The sequence below is a fragment of the Thalassophryne amazonica genome, chromosome 7 (genome assembly GCF_902500255.1).
Source record: "Thalassophryne amazonica chromosome 7, fThaAma1.1, whole genome shotgun sequence".
NCBI lineage: Eukaryota > Metazoa > Chordata > Actinopteri > Batrachoidiformes > Batrachoididae > Thalassophryne > Thalassophryne amazonica.
This window is the reverse complement of record NC_047109.1, coordinates 100,917,815-100,933,769: the sequence shown is the minus strand read 5'-3', so window position 1 is coordinate 100,933,769 and position 15,955 is coordinate 100,917,815. Positions and strand designations below refer to the sequence as shown.

The 15,955-nt window shown below is 39.3% G+C and overlaps 1 protein-coding gene across 1 annotated transcript; it reads right to left on the bottom strand.

The window, feature by feature from the left end:
- Positions 1–11,585: 11,585 nt before the first annotated feature.
- sox4b (SRY-box transcription factor 4b) lies at positions 11,586–15,618 on the bottom strand. The gene is given in 3 exon segments (XM_034175249.1): positions 11,586–14,717; positions 14,719–15,265; positions 15,557–15,618. Coding segments are annotated over 2 exon segments (1,155 nt in total). The 5' UTR covers positions 15,189–15,265; positions 15,557–15,618; the 3' UTR covers positions 11,586–14,032.
- Positions 15,619–15,955: the final 337 nt, after the last annotated feature.

The following is a 15,955-nucleotide window of genomic DNA, read 5'->3' as shown; positions in this document are numbered from 1 at the left end:
TAAAAAAAAAATAAAAAATACTTACTGGGTTTTGCATCTGAACTCTTCCTTCAAAAGTGGTAGGAATATTACTTGGGTAGATATCTAGAGGTGATTATATTTTGGAGTACTCTAGTCAAAGGTCCAAGGTCAAGGAAAACACCTTTTTTACATGTGGCCTATCTAAACAGTAAAGAAGTCCATTTGGCTCAAACATGAATATAATTTGGATTATTATCTAGAGGTGGTTAGATTTTGGAGTAGACTGCTTAAAAGGTCATAGGTCAATGAAAACATGCCTGAAAGACACCTTTTTTTGTATATGTCAGCAATCAGGAAGCTTTGATAGGTCAAACTTGGTGGAAATATGATCTGGAAAAATATCTAGAGGTGATTGGATTTTGGAGCAGACTGATTAAGGTCAAGGTCAAGGAAGCATGATCTGAAAAACATATTTTATTTTACATCTCAACAACCAAGAAGCCTAGATGGATCATTTGGTAATGGGGTAGTTTGGTCTAAAGTCAAAGTCAAGGAAAACATGGTCTGAAAAACACATTTTTTTTTAATTATATCTCAACAACCAAGAAGCATGGATGGATGATCTAATGCATGTATTGATCAGCAAATGTGTGATTGATTGATATGAATGACTTCAAAATGATGTCACACAGAAGTCATATGATGAAGTCAAACATATAAAAACACATTAAGGATACTCGTATATGTATATGAAGAGTTCAGATGCAAAACCCAGTATTTCCAAAACCATAAATTTTTCATTGAGACCAATATGTACTTGGCTGTCAAGGGGACCATCAGTGTGAAAAATATGAAAGAATTTGAACAAAGTATTTTCATTTTATTGATGAAAGTCTGTGCATTTCCAAATATGGTTTCCTTTAAATCTCCATTTTCAACTGCATTTCTCCATTAAAAAAAAATACTTACTGGGTTTTGCATCTGAACTCTTCCTTCAAAAGTGGTAGGAATATTATTTGGGTAGATATCTAGAGGTGATTACATTTTGGAGTACTCAAGTCAAAGGTCCAAGGTCAAGGAAAACACCTTTTTTACATGTGGCTTACTGGGTTTTGCATCTGAACTTTTCCCACTGTATGCAATAGGCTTCTGTTGCCTTTCATTTCTGCCGGAAATATTGGCATTTTAACATGGGTGTCTATGGGGATTGACTAGATTTTGGAGCCAGCCTCAAGCATCAATTCAAGGAACTCAAAGTTTTGGAGTTTTCACACTGGGTTCATGTTCCAGCACTGGAGAAAGACACAGGTGGCATTTGAAACACAGAGCCATCCACCCATCCACTGGGATGAAAGGAGAACAGCTCCTTACTTACTACATCCAGAGGCAGATGCACAGTCTTACTCGCTTTGCTTCCGCCACTGTTGGAGCGCTTATCCCTCCTGCTGTGGGTTCACTGATTCCAGCAGGCAGTGTGTTGGGCTCCTCTCTACTGCCGCCTGCACCGCTCCCACTGAGGAATCAGCTGAGCCAGGCATGAGGTCACGCACCGCACCGACTACATCCAGCTTACAGAGCTTAAAGCAAAAAAGTGCTGCAGCTGCCACAAAGAGAGACTGTGCCACACACTCCACTTACTAACATAGTGTTGCCCGCAGGGATCCATGGGCTCTAGATTGGGTAGTAAATGGTAAAAGGACTGCATTTATATAGCGCTCTTCCATCTGAATCAAAAGCTCAAAGTGCTTTACAATGATGCCTCACATTCACTCATTCACACAGGCGCACACACATACCAATGTTAGGTAGTGTTTATAAAATGGGTAGCTGATATTTTTCAAGGGTGGTAATAAATTAAGCACAGCTTGTATAATGAGTTGGAATGGTGTGTGAGTCCAGAATGTTTTTAGAAGCTTAGACCTCAACAATTTTTAGAAGAGGACCTCAACCATTTTATTTCCTGTTAATTATGTAATTTTTCAGGTTAATTTACTGTCTTAATGTATTTATAAATTGTTTAGGTTCTTGTTATCACATATACACACTATTATCATTATTATTATTATTATTATTATTATTATTATTATTATTATTATTATTTCTATTATTATTATTTCTATTTTGTCATTTGATTTTTAAATGGACCACAATAGAAATAAGTGTTTTCACTTTCTTATGTCATCCATGTATTTTTAATGTATTTACAATTATATTGTGTACTTACATTGACCTTGCTAAATATAATCATGCACACACACACACACACACACACACACACACATGCATGCATGCATGGTTTTAATATGAAGATGATTTAATGCCCCCTGCTGGAATGGCGTGTTAGTCTAGAATGTAATTAGCAACATTAGCTAATATCTGTAGTTTCTCGAAAAATATTAGTCCTATGTTCCAATGTTCCGTTTTGGTGCCATTCATCCTTGATCCAAAATACATAATACCAAACAGCAAATGTCAGCTGTCCCCAGTCGCACGCATGCAGAGCTTTTTGTTTTGTCTGCATTCTGCTGCAAGCAGGTGCGTTTAATTTTTCCACATTCACAAACAGAGATGGTAGCAGAAGGCATCAAAAGCACTACTCTTTTCACTCATGGTAACAACGACATGACACTTAATTAAATTGACTAAACCAATTGAACTACAAAACACAATAAATCAATAACACTAACAGCACTGTTAAATTAACATGAACCACAATAACAGCATTTAAAACCCAAAACTCCCTTGGTGCATTGCAGCACAATGTCCATAGTTTACTGGTTATCTAAAATGGCTATTTTCTGCAAAAATATTAGTCCTATCATCTTTACATTTTTGTAGCATTCATCCTTAACCCAAAATACATAAGCATACCAAACGGCAAATGTCAGCTCTCCCTGGTTTCTGCGTGATCGAAACCATACACACACATGCACACAGAGGCCACTTGGCTGTTATAATTTAGATAGATGTTTATCATCAGTAAATAAAGAAATGCACCCACAGTGTATAAAATTAGAACTGCCACCTGAAAGGGCGGTTATTACTTGCCGACAATTAAGATATGATAACATGCACGTTTCATAACATCATCTGTGGAAAAACAGACCACTGGGCAAAAAATGCAACACTGTTTCAGAAAACTACAAAATGGCAGATATGAGATCTACAATTACACATGCACACTGTTTGTCTTTGTGGTATGTCCTGTCATGACTGAGGGGGGGAGGTGGCGGCCTCAAGGTGAGAGAGTTGGGCTTTAAACCAGTGGATCTTCTGTTCTATTCCCCATCAGATAGGATACTCACTACGATGCCCTGCAGCAAGGTTCTGAACTTTTTCTCGGTGTGCAGACGTGCACCTTGTTTGACAGCAAGCACCCTGATGTGTATGGGTGAATGTCAGGTGGCACTGAAAAGCACTTTGAACGTCTGCACCAGATGGAAATGTGATACAGAAATGCTTTTACCATTTATGTCCACGAGAAGCTTTGTTGTCAAGATAAATTGCTGTATGCATTTCAAAATGATGGATTAAATTCAGTAAATTATGACATTTTTAAGAAAGACTATGAGAAGTGGAATAATAACTCATTAAAATCAAACAATTTAGCTAATTTATAAAACTCAAAAGCTCCAACTGAAATGAAACTGAAGGAGTGCTGAGTGTTTGACAGCTTTATAAAGTATTGAAGTACTTACAAACTGTACAAAAGCAAGATAAGTGTATTGACATAGTGCCATTCAGGCAATTCTGAAAACTGTATGAAGACAGAAAACAAGAAATTGTATTTCTCTGCATTTATTAAAACCACAATTTAAATCTAAAACAAATTATAATCAAATTATAAAATAAAAGGAAGGTAAACTGAAAATACTTTAAGAGTTCTACAGGATGGAAGTAAATGCACTCAGGTTTAGTTCAAAGCAAAATTAAACACAAGACTCATTAGGTTGTTTGTTTGATTGTTTTGTTTGTTTACGTCTTTAGCGAGTCTTTGAGGCTGCACCCATATGATGATTAAGATGTTTAAGCGTCATCTTGCATTATTACGGTAATGACTTCTCTGTTTCTGAATTGTGCCAGTGGCAACATAGAAAGACTGAACAACAGAGGACAAAAAACTATGCCCTGAGGAACTCCATGTCACACTTGTTCACTAAAATGTGCTGCTAATAAAAGACTCCAAAGGCACAAAGTGATCTCTGCCTCCATAATGCAAAATGTTTTGAGCCAGAAGACCAAAAAAAATCCCAAACCAGTTCTCAGTTTTTCAGTGCCTCCGTTATCAAATGTAAAGATAAAGTAATACAAGTGATGTGATTTCAACCTTTTTGAGAGCTAATTCAGCGTTTCAGTGGAGCTGAAGTCTAGACTTCATGTGAGAAAAAAATAAAACATTATTCCTCATTGGACAAGAGCTGCATGGAGAATATTGCAACCTCCTGTTCATTCATCCATCCATCCGTCTGCTTCATGCACACAGTAGATTTCCATCATGTTATTTAGGATTTGAACACATATTCCTACTGTGGTGTGCATTAACAGTGTAGCAGTTGTGAAAGCAAGCAAACTTTTGCCAAATCAATATGCAGCTCCACCTCTAATCTGCTTGTACGTATATTTACTGCCATACTTACCACAAGATTTATAACTGACATCACACGGCTCATTTTACATATATAAAAATAAAGATAACGCTTACAACATTACATTATGCTGAATTCTGTCTGGGGGAAAAATGACATGGAATAATTTTAAATAAATATGTTAACAGTCACAGCTTGCTTTTTTGTGGATGGGCTTTGGTTTGTGTGGTTTAATTTTATGCATAAGATTTCAAATGCACACGTGCACACCCACATAGGCATGCACACACACACACACACACACACACACTCGAGACAGACAGACATGCTTGTCAGCTATGCTGGAGGGCCCTTTGCTGTTTGCTGCTAAACAAGCCCCTCCCCCATAACAAGGGTCTGTCTGGGAGAGGGGGAGGAGAACCCAAATCTGTCTGAACACCAGACAGACCAACGTACAGTAGAATAGAATAGAATAGAATAGAATAGAATAGAATAGAATGGGTCAGGGAAAATGTGCAGGCCCTCTGTGTCACTGCATCCAACACACTATGGCACTTGTGTCCTGGATGGCAACCATCCAATCAATCAATCAATCAATTTTTTTATATAGCGCCAAATCACAACAAACAGTTGCCCCAAGGTGCCTTATATTGTAAGGCAAGGCCATACAATAATTACGGAAAAACCCCAACGGTCAAAACGACCCCCTGTGAGCAAGCACTTGGCAACAGTGCGAAGGAAAAACTCCCTTTTAACAGGAAGAAACCTCCAGCAGAACCAGGCTCAGGGAGGGGCAGTCTTCTGCTGGGACTGGTTGGGGCTGAGGGAGAGAACCAGGAAAAAGACATGCTGTGGAGGGGAGCAGAGATCAATCACTAATGATTAAATGCAGAGTGGTGCATACAGAGCAAAAAGAGAAAGAAACACTCATTGCATCATGGGAACCCCCCAGCAGTCTAAGTCTATAGCAGCATAACTAAGGGATGGCTCAGGGTCACCTGATCCAGCCCTAACTATAAGCTTTAGCAAAAAGGAAAGTTTTAAGTCTAATCTTAAAAGTAGAGAGGGTGTCTGTCTCCCTGATCTGAATTGGGAGCTGGTTCCAGAGGAGAGGAGCCTGAAAGCTGAAGGCTCTGCCTCCCATTCTACTCTTACAAACCCTAGGAACTACAAGTAAGCCTGCAGTCTGAGAGCGAAGCGCTCTATTGGGGTGATATGGTACTATGAGGTCCCTAAGATAAGATGGGACCTGATTATTCAAAACCTTATAAGTAAGAAGAAGAATTTTAAATTCTATTCTAGAATTAACAGGAAGCCAATGAAGAGAGGCCAATATGGGTGAGATATGCTCTCTCCTTCTAGTCCCTGTTAGCACTCTAGCTGCAGCATTTTGAATTAACTGAAGGCTTTTCAGGGAACTTTTAGGACAACCTGATAATAATGAATTACAATAGTCCAGCCTAGAGGAAATAAATGCATGAATTAGTTTTTCAGCATCACTCTGAGACAAGACCTTTCTAATTTTAGAGATATTGCGTAAATGCAAAAAAGCAGTCCTACATATTTGTTTAATATGCGCTTTGAATGACATATCCTGATCAAAAATGACTCCAAGATTTCTCACAGTATTACTAGAGGTCAGGGTAATGCCATCCAGAGTAAGGATCTGGTTAGACACCATGTTTCTAAGATTTGTGGGGCCAAGTACAATAACTTCAGTTTTATCTGAGTTTAAAAGCAGGAAATTAGAGGTCATCCATGTCTTCCAAGACAATCCTGCAGTTTAGCTAATTGGTGTGTTTGTGGTGGTAGTTGTGTTTTATAAGTGTAATAAAGGTTTACAATCAGAAATAAGAAAGGAAAACGTAAAGCGGAAAATTTTTCCACACACATTTATTCAAAACACACAGCAAACTATAATAAACTAGTAACACATCACTCCTAAAAACAATCTCCAGCGCTTTGAATGACATATCCTGATCAAAAATGACTCCAAGATTTCTCACAGTATTACTAGAGGTCAGGGTAATGCCATCCAGAGTAAGGATCTGGTGATGAATTCTAAAATTCTAAATGAATTCTAAATTCATTCTAAATTCTAAATGAATTCTAAAACCTGACTGAAACTCTTCAAATAGACCATTCCTCTGCAGATGATCAGTTAGCTGTTTTACAACTACCCTTTCAAGAATTTTTGAGAGAAAAGGAAGGTTGGAGATTGGCCTATAATTAGCTAAGATAGCTGGGTCAAGTGATGGCTTTTTAAGTAAAGTAAATTTGAATGCATTAAGATACTTTACCACATATTAGAACAGTTTTTGGTGTAGGTCCCCTCACAGTATTGAGTAGTGGTAAGATGAACTCAAATCTTGCTGTTGGAAAAGACAGTAGTGGAGCCTACCCCCAGGCAGTGGACAAAGACCAACAGGTGGCAGTGGAGTGGAGGAGGGAGCATCTGGTTGTCAGCTGTAAACAGTGAGAGGCAAGTGAGAACTTTTGAGTTTTATTTTAAAGAACATGCATGGTTCTTGTTGATTAAGAGTTAATGACTAATGGGGGACACCTGCTTGTGTTTAGACATTACAGCTATTGTTAATTAACTAATTCTGAATGAATACTTAAAATCTGAGTTTAATGGTAGAATTTTTGCTATACTGCATTTCTCTACACTTCATTTAAATAAGATGCTTTGTTTATACAGAATCACATGAACGTAAAAACTCAAGTTAAATTTATAGAAGCATGGTCTAAATGTTAAAGAAGTGGTCTTGTGACTGGAGGGCTGTAGATTATCCCTGGCTCAAAGTGAAAGAGCAAAACTTGGTTCATTCACCCATAAGATGCCTTGAATCATCACCTTAAATTGCTGCTGGTATGTGGCAGCTGCTGACATCTGTGTGAGAATGGGTGAATGTAAGTCAGTTTCACTCACCACTTACTCCAATCAGTCATAGGGCCACATATAGACAAACAAACACACTCATGCACACCTACGGATAATTTAAAGTTTCCAATTCACCTAACCTGCATGTCTTTGGATGTGGAAGGAAACTGAAACACCCAGAAGGTACCCACACAAATACAGGGAGAACATGCAAACTGCACACAGAATGCCCACAGGTGGGAATTGATCCCATGACCTTCTTGCTATGAGGCAACAGTGCTAACCACTAAGCCACCGTGCTGCCCTGTAAGTCAGCTTCTCAAATATAAAAGGCCATTCACCAAATATATTCCAAACAAAAGATATTATCTGTTTTGTTGGTTCATTGAAGTGATAAATGACATTGTGGATATGCATAACAATATAATTAATTGCAGTTGCATTGCGAAGCATTTTGTGGTTTGTGCAGTGTGGCCATTTTCAACTCTTTATATGAAAATATTAAATTTAACAGACTGTACTTGGACTGTGGAGATCCAATAAAATGTGATGTTTTATAGCCACAGAATCATCACTATAACTTACGGGATATTCTACTCCCAAATTGGTACTCTTACAAATCATTATGGGTGTAGGGTATATACTGTATGTCAACTCTGTTAGGGGGACTACAGTTGGGATCAGAATTTTACATACACTCATCTCAGACTTGAATGTCATGCCAATATTAGAATTTCAAGGATTTCTTTGAACTGTTTGTTCTTTATCTGGAGCAGAATATTTGTAGTACACACACACACACACATATATATATATATATATATATATATTTCTTTTGGGGCTTCTCAGATCAACACAGACCTGAAATTATGAATACAGGGTCAAAAATAAATATTTACCCATTCAGATTATTAATTTTGTGGTGCTGAAATTTCCAAAATGTCTATTAACTTGTCAAGACCTCTTAATTTCCAATTAATGATAGTAATTGACAACAGCTGGTAGCTTCTCCGTGCCAACTTCAAAAGGGTTTTTTGACAACACTTACTGGATTGACAACTACACAGTATAATGTAATAATAAGGTCTGAGGAGATCAGAGTAAACTTGTGCAAGTCAGGAACGTCTCTTGGAGTCAGTTCCAACAACTGCTAATTCCAAGATCATCCGTTTAAACTATTGTATTGGGAGTGTAGCCCCTTCACTGCTGAAATATCTGTAAAATGTACAGTTGAGCAAGTTTTACATCATTAACTGAGACCATCCAAAAAAAGAAGCCCCTATTCCAAAATCAATACTTTCAAGCTCGACTAAAGTCTGCAGTTGACCAGATGGTCAAAGGGAAAGAAAAAAGAAGGTATGTTTGGAGACGTGAAGGGCATGAAACCCAAATGTACCAACTGTTAAGCAGGGTGATGGTAGCATCATGCTCTGGGACTGTTTTCACAAAGTGGGTGGAACAATTAATAAGTTGAACTATCTCAGAATTCCTGATCAAAACCTCAACCTATCAGCTGGTAGTTTGAAACCTGGTCACAGTTTTGTGTTCTGACAGGTCAATGACCCTAACATCAAAGCCGGTTATGATGAAAAATATCTGATCTGGTCCAAATCATGAAATCAACAAATTTAACAGAACTCTATCCTCACCAGTTCTTCCAGAACCTGGTGGCACACAAGGCGAACCTTTCCAAAGGGACAGCAGATGGGCTGTATGTTTATTTTTGACTCTGTTGATTTTGGGACCCTGCATTATTTTTCCTTTTTTTCTAAATGCAAGATGCAGAGTGCAAGTGGGAAAGTGTGTCCAAACTTTTGACTGGTATTGTATGTTGTACATTCTGCCCCACAATAATAAGAGTTCACTTCTGGAAATCCCGATTGGACTATGTCATTTGTGTCCAAGATAAGTGTATGTAAACTTCTGACCACAACTATGCAAAAAAATGATCTGGGTGTCATGCTTAAGTGAAATGAGTTTATCTATTTGCTGTCTAAAATCTATCCATTGTCCCAATTGTATGTTCTGCAATACAGTTGAACTTTTTGAAATCATAGACCAACCATTGAAGATCAGGAGACACCATGTTAAAAATGTCCTGCCATTACAGTATTTATTACACTGTTAGTGCACATGCTTTGGTGCAGGTAATCATGTTTTTTTCCACCATTTCCCGTAAACTCTGTTGTTGTTTGCAGTCATCTCCAAAGAGCATCAGCTTCTCTCATTCTGATGTTTACTCTGAACACCAGCTGTCTGTGTGCTGTCATGCAAGGACCTGCTGCCTCTATTGACTGATTACACATTTGCATTAAGAAGCATGTATATACAGTCAGATACATAAGCATTTGGACAGGGACACAATTTTGTATACCACCACAATGGAGGTCAAATGAAACAATCAAGAGTTGTGTGTAGTGTTGACTTCTAGTGTTGACAACTTTAATTCAAGAGGTTTAACAAAAATGTTGCATTAACCATTTAGGAGTTCCAGCCATTTATACACAGAGTCCCTCCATTTTCAGAGGCTATAAGCAATTGGACAAAATAAATATAAGGATTATTTTTAATACACATCATCGCTTTTACACCCACATTTCTTTCTGTAAGTCATAGGATGGATACTCTAATTCCTTCGATGTGCCTCCATATTTACCATATTGTTTGTATTTCTTAATGACTGATGTAAATGAAGTCCATGACATGTCGAAAGAAAACTGTCCGTAAACATTATGATTTGTATGAATGATTACTTAGGCTGGTCAACACAATTTTTCTTGCATGGAGATTTTCAATGGATTTTGGGTAATTTGGGACTGCTGAATCTGAATCTGGTATTAGTTTTTGCCAATCACATCATGTTTTTGAGATATGAAAACATATTCCTCGTATCAAGCGCTGAAGCAAACGCTGCAGTCTCGTACCCCTCTTCAAAGCCATAAACGATATTACGGCTCTTGATCACTTTCACAAACCTGGTTTAAAAACTATGCTGTTGAAGCTGCTTTTGTGCATGATTAGTGGCATCAAACTCCTGAGTGAATGAGCAACTTTTGCTTAATCCACCAATACAGGACATGCAGACTTCAAAAAAAAAATGTGATGTGATAGAGGAAATCTGAGCTCAGATTCAGATTTAGCACCCCAAAATGACCCAAAATCAGTTCTCAAAGTCCATGCAAGAAAAAAAAAATACTGTTGTTGTTGACCAGTGTGATCTGTATATTTTATTTTTACTTGTGACCTCTGAAAGTGGAGGGACTGTGTTTACAAATGGTCCTAACTTCTCAATGGTTAATGTGATAATTTTGTTAAACCTCTTGAATTGAAGCTCAAAGCCGACACTACACGCAGATCTTGATAGTTTAATTTCCACTCCGTGGCTGTGTACAGTTTGTGTCCCCATCCAAATACTTATGTACATGTTCCTTAATGCAAACGTGTAATCCAGGAAATATTCAGAGACTTGCAAATATTGATGTATCAATCTTCTGGCTTGTTGAAAGCAAACTGGGTGTCAAATTGATGATTTGTATTAACAATAATCCTTATATTTCATTTGTACAATTAATTATGGGCTCTGAAAAAGGAGGGATTATATGTGAAAATGGTTAAAACCTTTGAATTCAAGCTAAAAAGTCAACACTACAGGGACACTTTGATCATCTCTTTTCTATTGTGGTGTACATAAGCAAAATTATAAAAGTTGTGTAACTGTCCAAATACTTATGGACCTGGTTATAGCTAAAAATACACTCACACGGTATAACATTGTGAGCAATAAAGTAAGCCAAATTATGAATTTTACTTCAAAAATTATCTCAAAATATGATTTCGGCTTCACACAAACATGAATATCGTCAGCAAACAAACATGTTTGGCATTGGGTGTGCAAAAGTCGTTATCAATTACGAAGCTAGCTAGCTCAATAGTACTTGGTTTTTACACAAATTACCAGATTAACAGGCTTGACACATTATATATCCACATGACGGAGCAAAGAACAGGCAACACTGCGTTACATTATAGATTTATTTGGGAAAATAGTCCCAGAACATTAGTATGCGCAGATCAGCCACCTTTTTTCTTGACATCTATGGAACTAAATACTGTGTCACTCAAATACAAAAGTACAAGAAATAAGAGTTGGAGAGTTTCAGTTCCAGCTGATATTTATTTCCTTCCTTGAAAAAAGTTCTGTACACAAGTTTATATCAACAATCTGACAGGCAGTGAATGGACACGCTTTAGCTGGCATGAGTTTAGCCCCTCCCCTTTCTCCAAGGCGCAAAAAAAGGACGGGCCCTTGGCTTATGGCATGATTAGAGACAATAAATGATAATTCTACACAGCATATTGCACAGGATGGATGAAAAATAAAGTTAATATATTTAAAAATGATTTCATTTATATTTATATTTTTATATATATATAAAAAGAATTCTGAACTGACCACCTTAAACATAAGTATGGATGTGTAAAAGATCGCAGTTCGAGACAGTGCCTGTCCACAATAGCAACAACATACATAAACACACAATCTTTTTGCTTTATGATACAGTCAATATACAAAGCTCAAATTCACGGTTCATTGTTTTTAATTTTTTTTTCCTTGACTTTTTTTCTGAAAAACACAACAGCTAATAACCTGAATCTGAAATACAAATGCTAGTCACCATGCCATAAAGATACTAAAACAATTATTAGCTAACAGCTGACAAGTAGAAAAGATTATATATTCAAATACAATGAGAAACGCAGTACAACTGTTGCGGAACTCAAGTAAGAAATTTGAATATGCTTGATGTTCTCATCCTTGCTTGCTATATAATCGACAGCGTGTTCAATCCAGTGGTTGATCGGTGAATTTGACATCAATAAAAACATCAAGAAACAAGTCAAATTTAAAGCTACAATCTCCTCGTTTGTTGTCATAGGCAAAATGTTTAACAGGAAAAAAAAGTATTTTTTGTTTTTTTTTTTGTTTTGTTTTTTTTTTAAAGGAAGTGGATTTTTTTTATTATTAAAATGCAGCAAAAAAAAAAAAAAAACGTGCCACAGGAAAAGCCTCTGGAAACAATGTGGTCCTGTGCCTTTAAGACGTCAGCAAACTGGCGCTGTAAACGTAGAAGGGAGGCTGAGTCAACTGATGCTGCATTCAGGTGCTGTTGGAAAACTAACATTCCTACCTCAGTTCATGTATCTCACGCCTGCATTCGAGACTGTGAAATGTTCAGGCATTTAACAAAACAAAGTCTTGTGAACATTTGCTGGTATATTAAAACAAACAAAAAACATATTCACCAAGCTCTGTCATAACGTTGCAAATTAACTGGGTACTTTTTAAAATGTACAAAACAGGCACCACACTGTGATCGCCTCTTGGAGCAGTTCTTCCAGCAAAGCAGGCAATAACAGGAAAGTACGAGCTTACCCCGAGCACGTGAAGACAGCATGTTAAAAACAAAAACAAACAAGACGTTTAAAAAAAAGAAAAGAAAAAGGAAATCCAATACAGCTGTATTAGTAGGCTACACCACACCGATTTGACTTCCCTATTTTCTATATAGATTTGTACAAAAATACACTGAGAAAATAAACAAACTGTTTCCTCTCTTAAAATGTCCAAAAGTGTGTTCATTTAAATATAAAAAAAGAAACTAAAAAGTGTGTTTTTAAAACTCTAGCCCTTCGCCTGAGAAAGAAATGTGACAGACAACCCTGTAATATTTATTTAAAAAAAAAAAAAAGAAAGAAAATAAAAACGTAAATCATGTATGCTTGAAATAAGGTGTCAAAAAATGCTTGGCCCAGTATATAAATACAAACATCCCGTATAAAATGGCATCTGAATAAATGTATACAAAAAAAAAAAAAAAAAACAATCGGGAATGGAGAAAAAAATCTCTAAACCTATCAGAAATGAACAATTTTGGTCCTGAATCAGAGAACAACGTGTATAAAGTTCAGCACAGATTTGAAGTTTGCTTTTGAATCCTGAAGAAATTACAACAGCTGGTGATTAGTTCAATGTCTTTTTTTTTTAAAGAGAAGAACCGAAGCGAGCGCCACCTATCATTTAAATAATCCTAATACTAAAACTGCTTCTCACAGAAAAATCTCAGCACAAGATACAAACAAAGTCAGCTCATGCTTAACTTTTTTTTTCTTGGAAAAAAAAAAATCCACTTTAAAATAATTAAAAATAAAAAAAAAACACATCAACCCACCTCGGTTTCGTTTAAAAAAATCCCTCCAGGTGACACATCACAATAAAAATGTCGCATGTAAAAAGTCTTATTTGTGTACCTTTTTAGTGGTGAAGTTCACTTGGCGATTGGTAAAAAAAGTTGTGAAATGTCCCTTTTTTTGTTTTTTGTTGTTTTTTTTAACATCGAAAATAACATTGATTAGGCGCACGTGCAAATCAATCACAGTTAAGTTCATCTTCCAACAGTCCACACAGCCGGAAAAAAAAAAAGTTTAGCCTTCCGAGAGGACGCGGGTTCGAACCCACCGCTGCTGCGTCACAAAGCCCGCCGGGCTGCGATCACTTTTTTTTTTTTTTTTTTTTTTTTTTCGCACCTTTCTTCTTTTCGGCTCAATAGGTGAACACCAGGTTGGAGATGGTGGACTCCAGCCAGTCACCGGAGATCATCTCGCTCACTTCCGGCGTGCAGTAGTCGGGGAACTCGAAGTGGGACCCGCCGGAGCCGGATTCAAAGTTTAAATCCAAGTCTCTGTCCAGCACCGAGGAGCCGAAGCTCCCCAGCGACATGTCGTCGAAGCTGGGACTCGGGTTCACATCGAGCAAGTCGTCCTCGAACTCTTCGTCCTCCGATGAGGAGGAGGAGGACGAGGCGGAGGAGGAGGAGTGGAAGCCGGAGGGAGTGGGTGAGGAGGCCCGCCGGCTGCTGCTGCTGCTGCTGCTGCTGCTGCTGTACGTGTGGCCGCCGTAGCGCGCCGGAGTCCCTGCCGGAGCGTCCGCGCCTTCCTCGTACAGACTGAACGGGTCGCTGGACTCCGCCGAGCTGCTGAGCGTCGGGCTGGCTGGAACCGCCGCGGAAGACGCGGGGCTGACGCTCACCGCGGCCCCGAAGGCGCACACACGCTTGGGCTTCCTGGCCTCCGCCGAGGAGGCGACTCTGGACTTGTACAGGGAGTTGTGGTGAAGCTCCGACGGCTGATCGGAGCCAAATTGTGCCGCTTTGGCGCTGACGCACGCCGGTTTGTGGCTCCGGCTGCTGCTGGGCGACTTGGATCCGCTTTTCCCTCGCAGAGGACGAGGAGGAGGTCTTTCCACTGCTCACTTTCTCCCCGCCGCCTCCCGGCTTGGAGGCGCACGACTTCACCTTCTTCCGGGGCCGGTACTTGTAGTCGGGGTAGTCCGCCATGTGCTTGAGCCGGAGCCGCTCCGCCTCCCGGATGAAGGGGATCTTGTCGCTGTCTCGCAGCAGCTTCCAGCGCTTCCCCAGCCGCTTGGAGATCTCCGCATTGTGCATGTCGGGGGACTGCTCCATGATCTTCCGTCTCTCGATCTGCGACCACACCATGAAAGCGTTCATGGGCCGCTTGATGTGGCCGCTGGGGGTTTTGCACCACGCCGGGTTGTCGGAGGACGCCGCGGAGCCCGGAGACAGAGGCGAGGCGGCGGCCGCGTCCAGGTCCATGCACGCCCCGGAGTCGGAGCTGGAGTCCCCGGCGAAGAAGGAGAGCGCCTCGGCGGTGCTCTCTATGTGGCTCATCTTCTGCACCATGCTGCCCGGGACAGCGTGGAACTCTTTCTGTCCCTCCTCACTTTAAAGCGCACTCAGCTCTTTTCTCCCACTTTGAGCTGAAGAGGAGGAGAAACCAAAAAGAAAAAAAAAAAAATCACTCCTGAGGTAAAATGTGACAACAGTCCAGTGCAGCCTGGAGAAGGCTTGATGTGTAGAAAAAATAAATACAATTCCAACTTTCTTGACACACAGTGAGGACACACTCAGTGATATCAGATCCACGCTGTGCGCTCAGGCACTTATAAAGGGCCCCACAGTTCAGTCTGCTGGCTTCTCGCTCCTACAAACAAAAGCATGCTGGGTAAATAAAGAAAAAATATAGGGGAGAAAAAAGCTCAGTCTAGTACCAGTTACACTGCCCTCCTTCCATCTGTAAACCTGCAGTGAAGTTTCAAGCAGCCCTCCAGTCTCGGCCCCCCCTTCGCTTGTATTTATCCCTTCCCGATACAACAGCGATAAAAATCCACCAATGGCGTGCTGTCGCTACGCTGTCTCCGCGCCAAGTACACGCCCCCCTCTGCGCCGGTTGGCCGAAAAAGGAATCTAATAATAATCAGCGTGTGCAATGAGCAGCCTCGTGTCTGACCTCATTCCAGAATACAAGAATTTTTTTTTAAAGACTGGTTTGTGTTGTGAGTCTCACTTCAGTTTTTTTCTCCTCTTACCATGTGCGTACTATTAACTATGAGCCAAAACATTAACATGTGGAACACGAATACTACTAATAATAATACTAATAATAATAG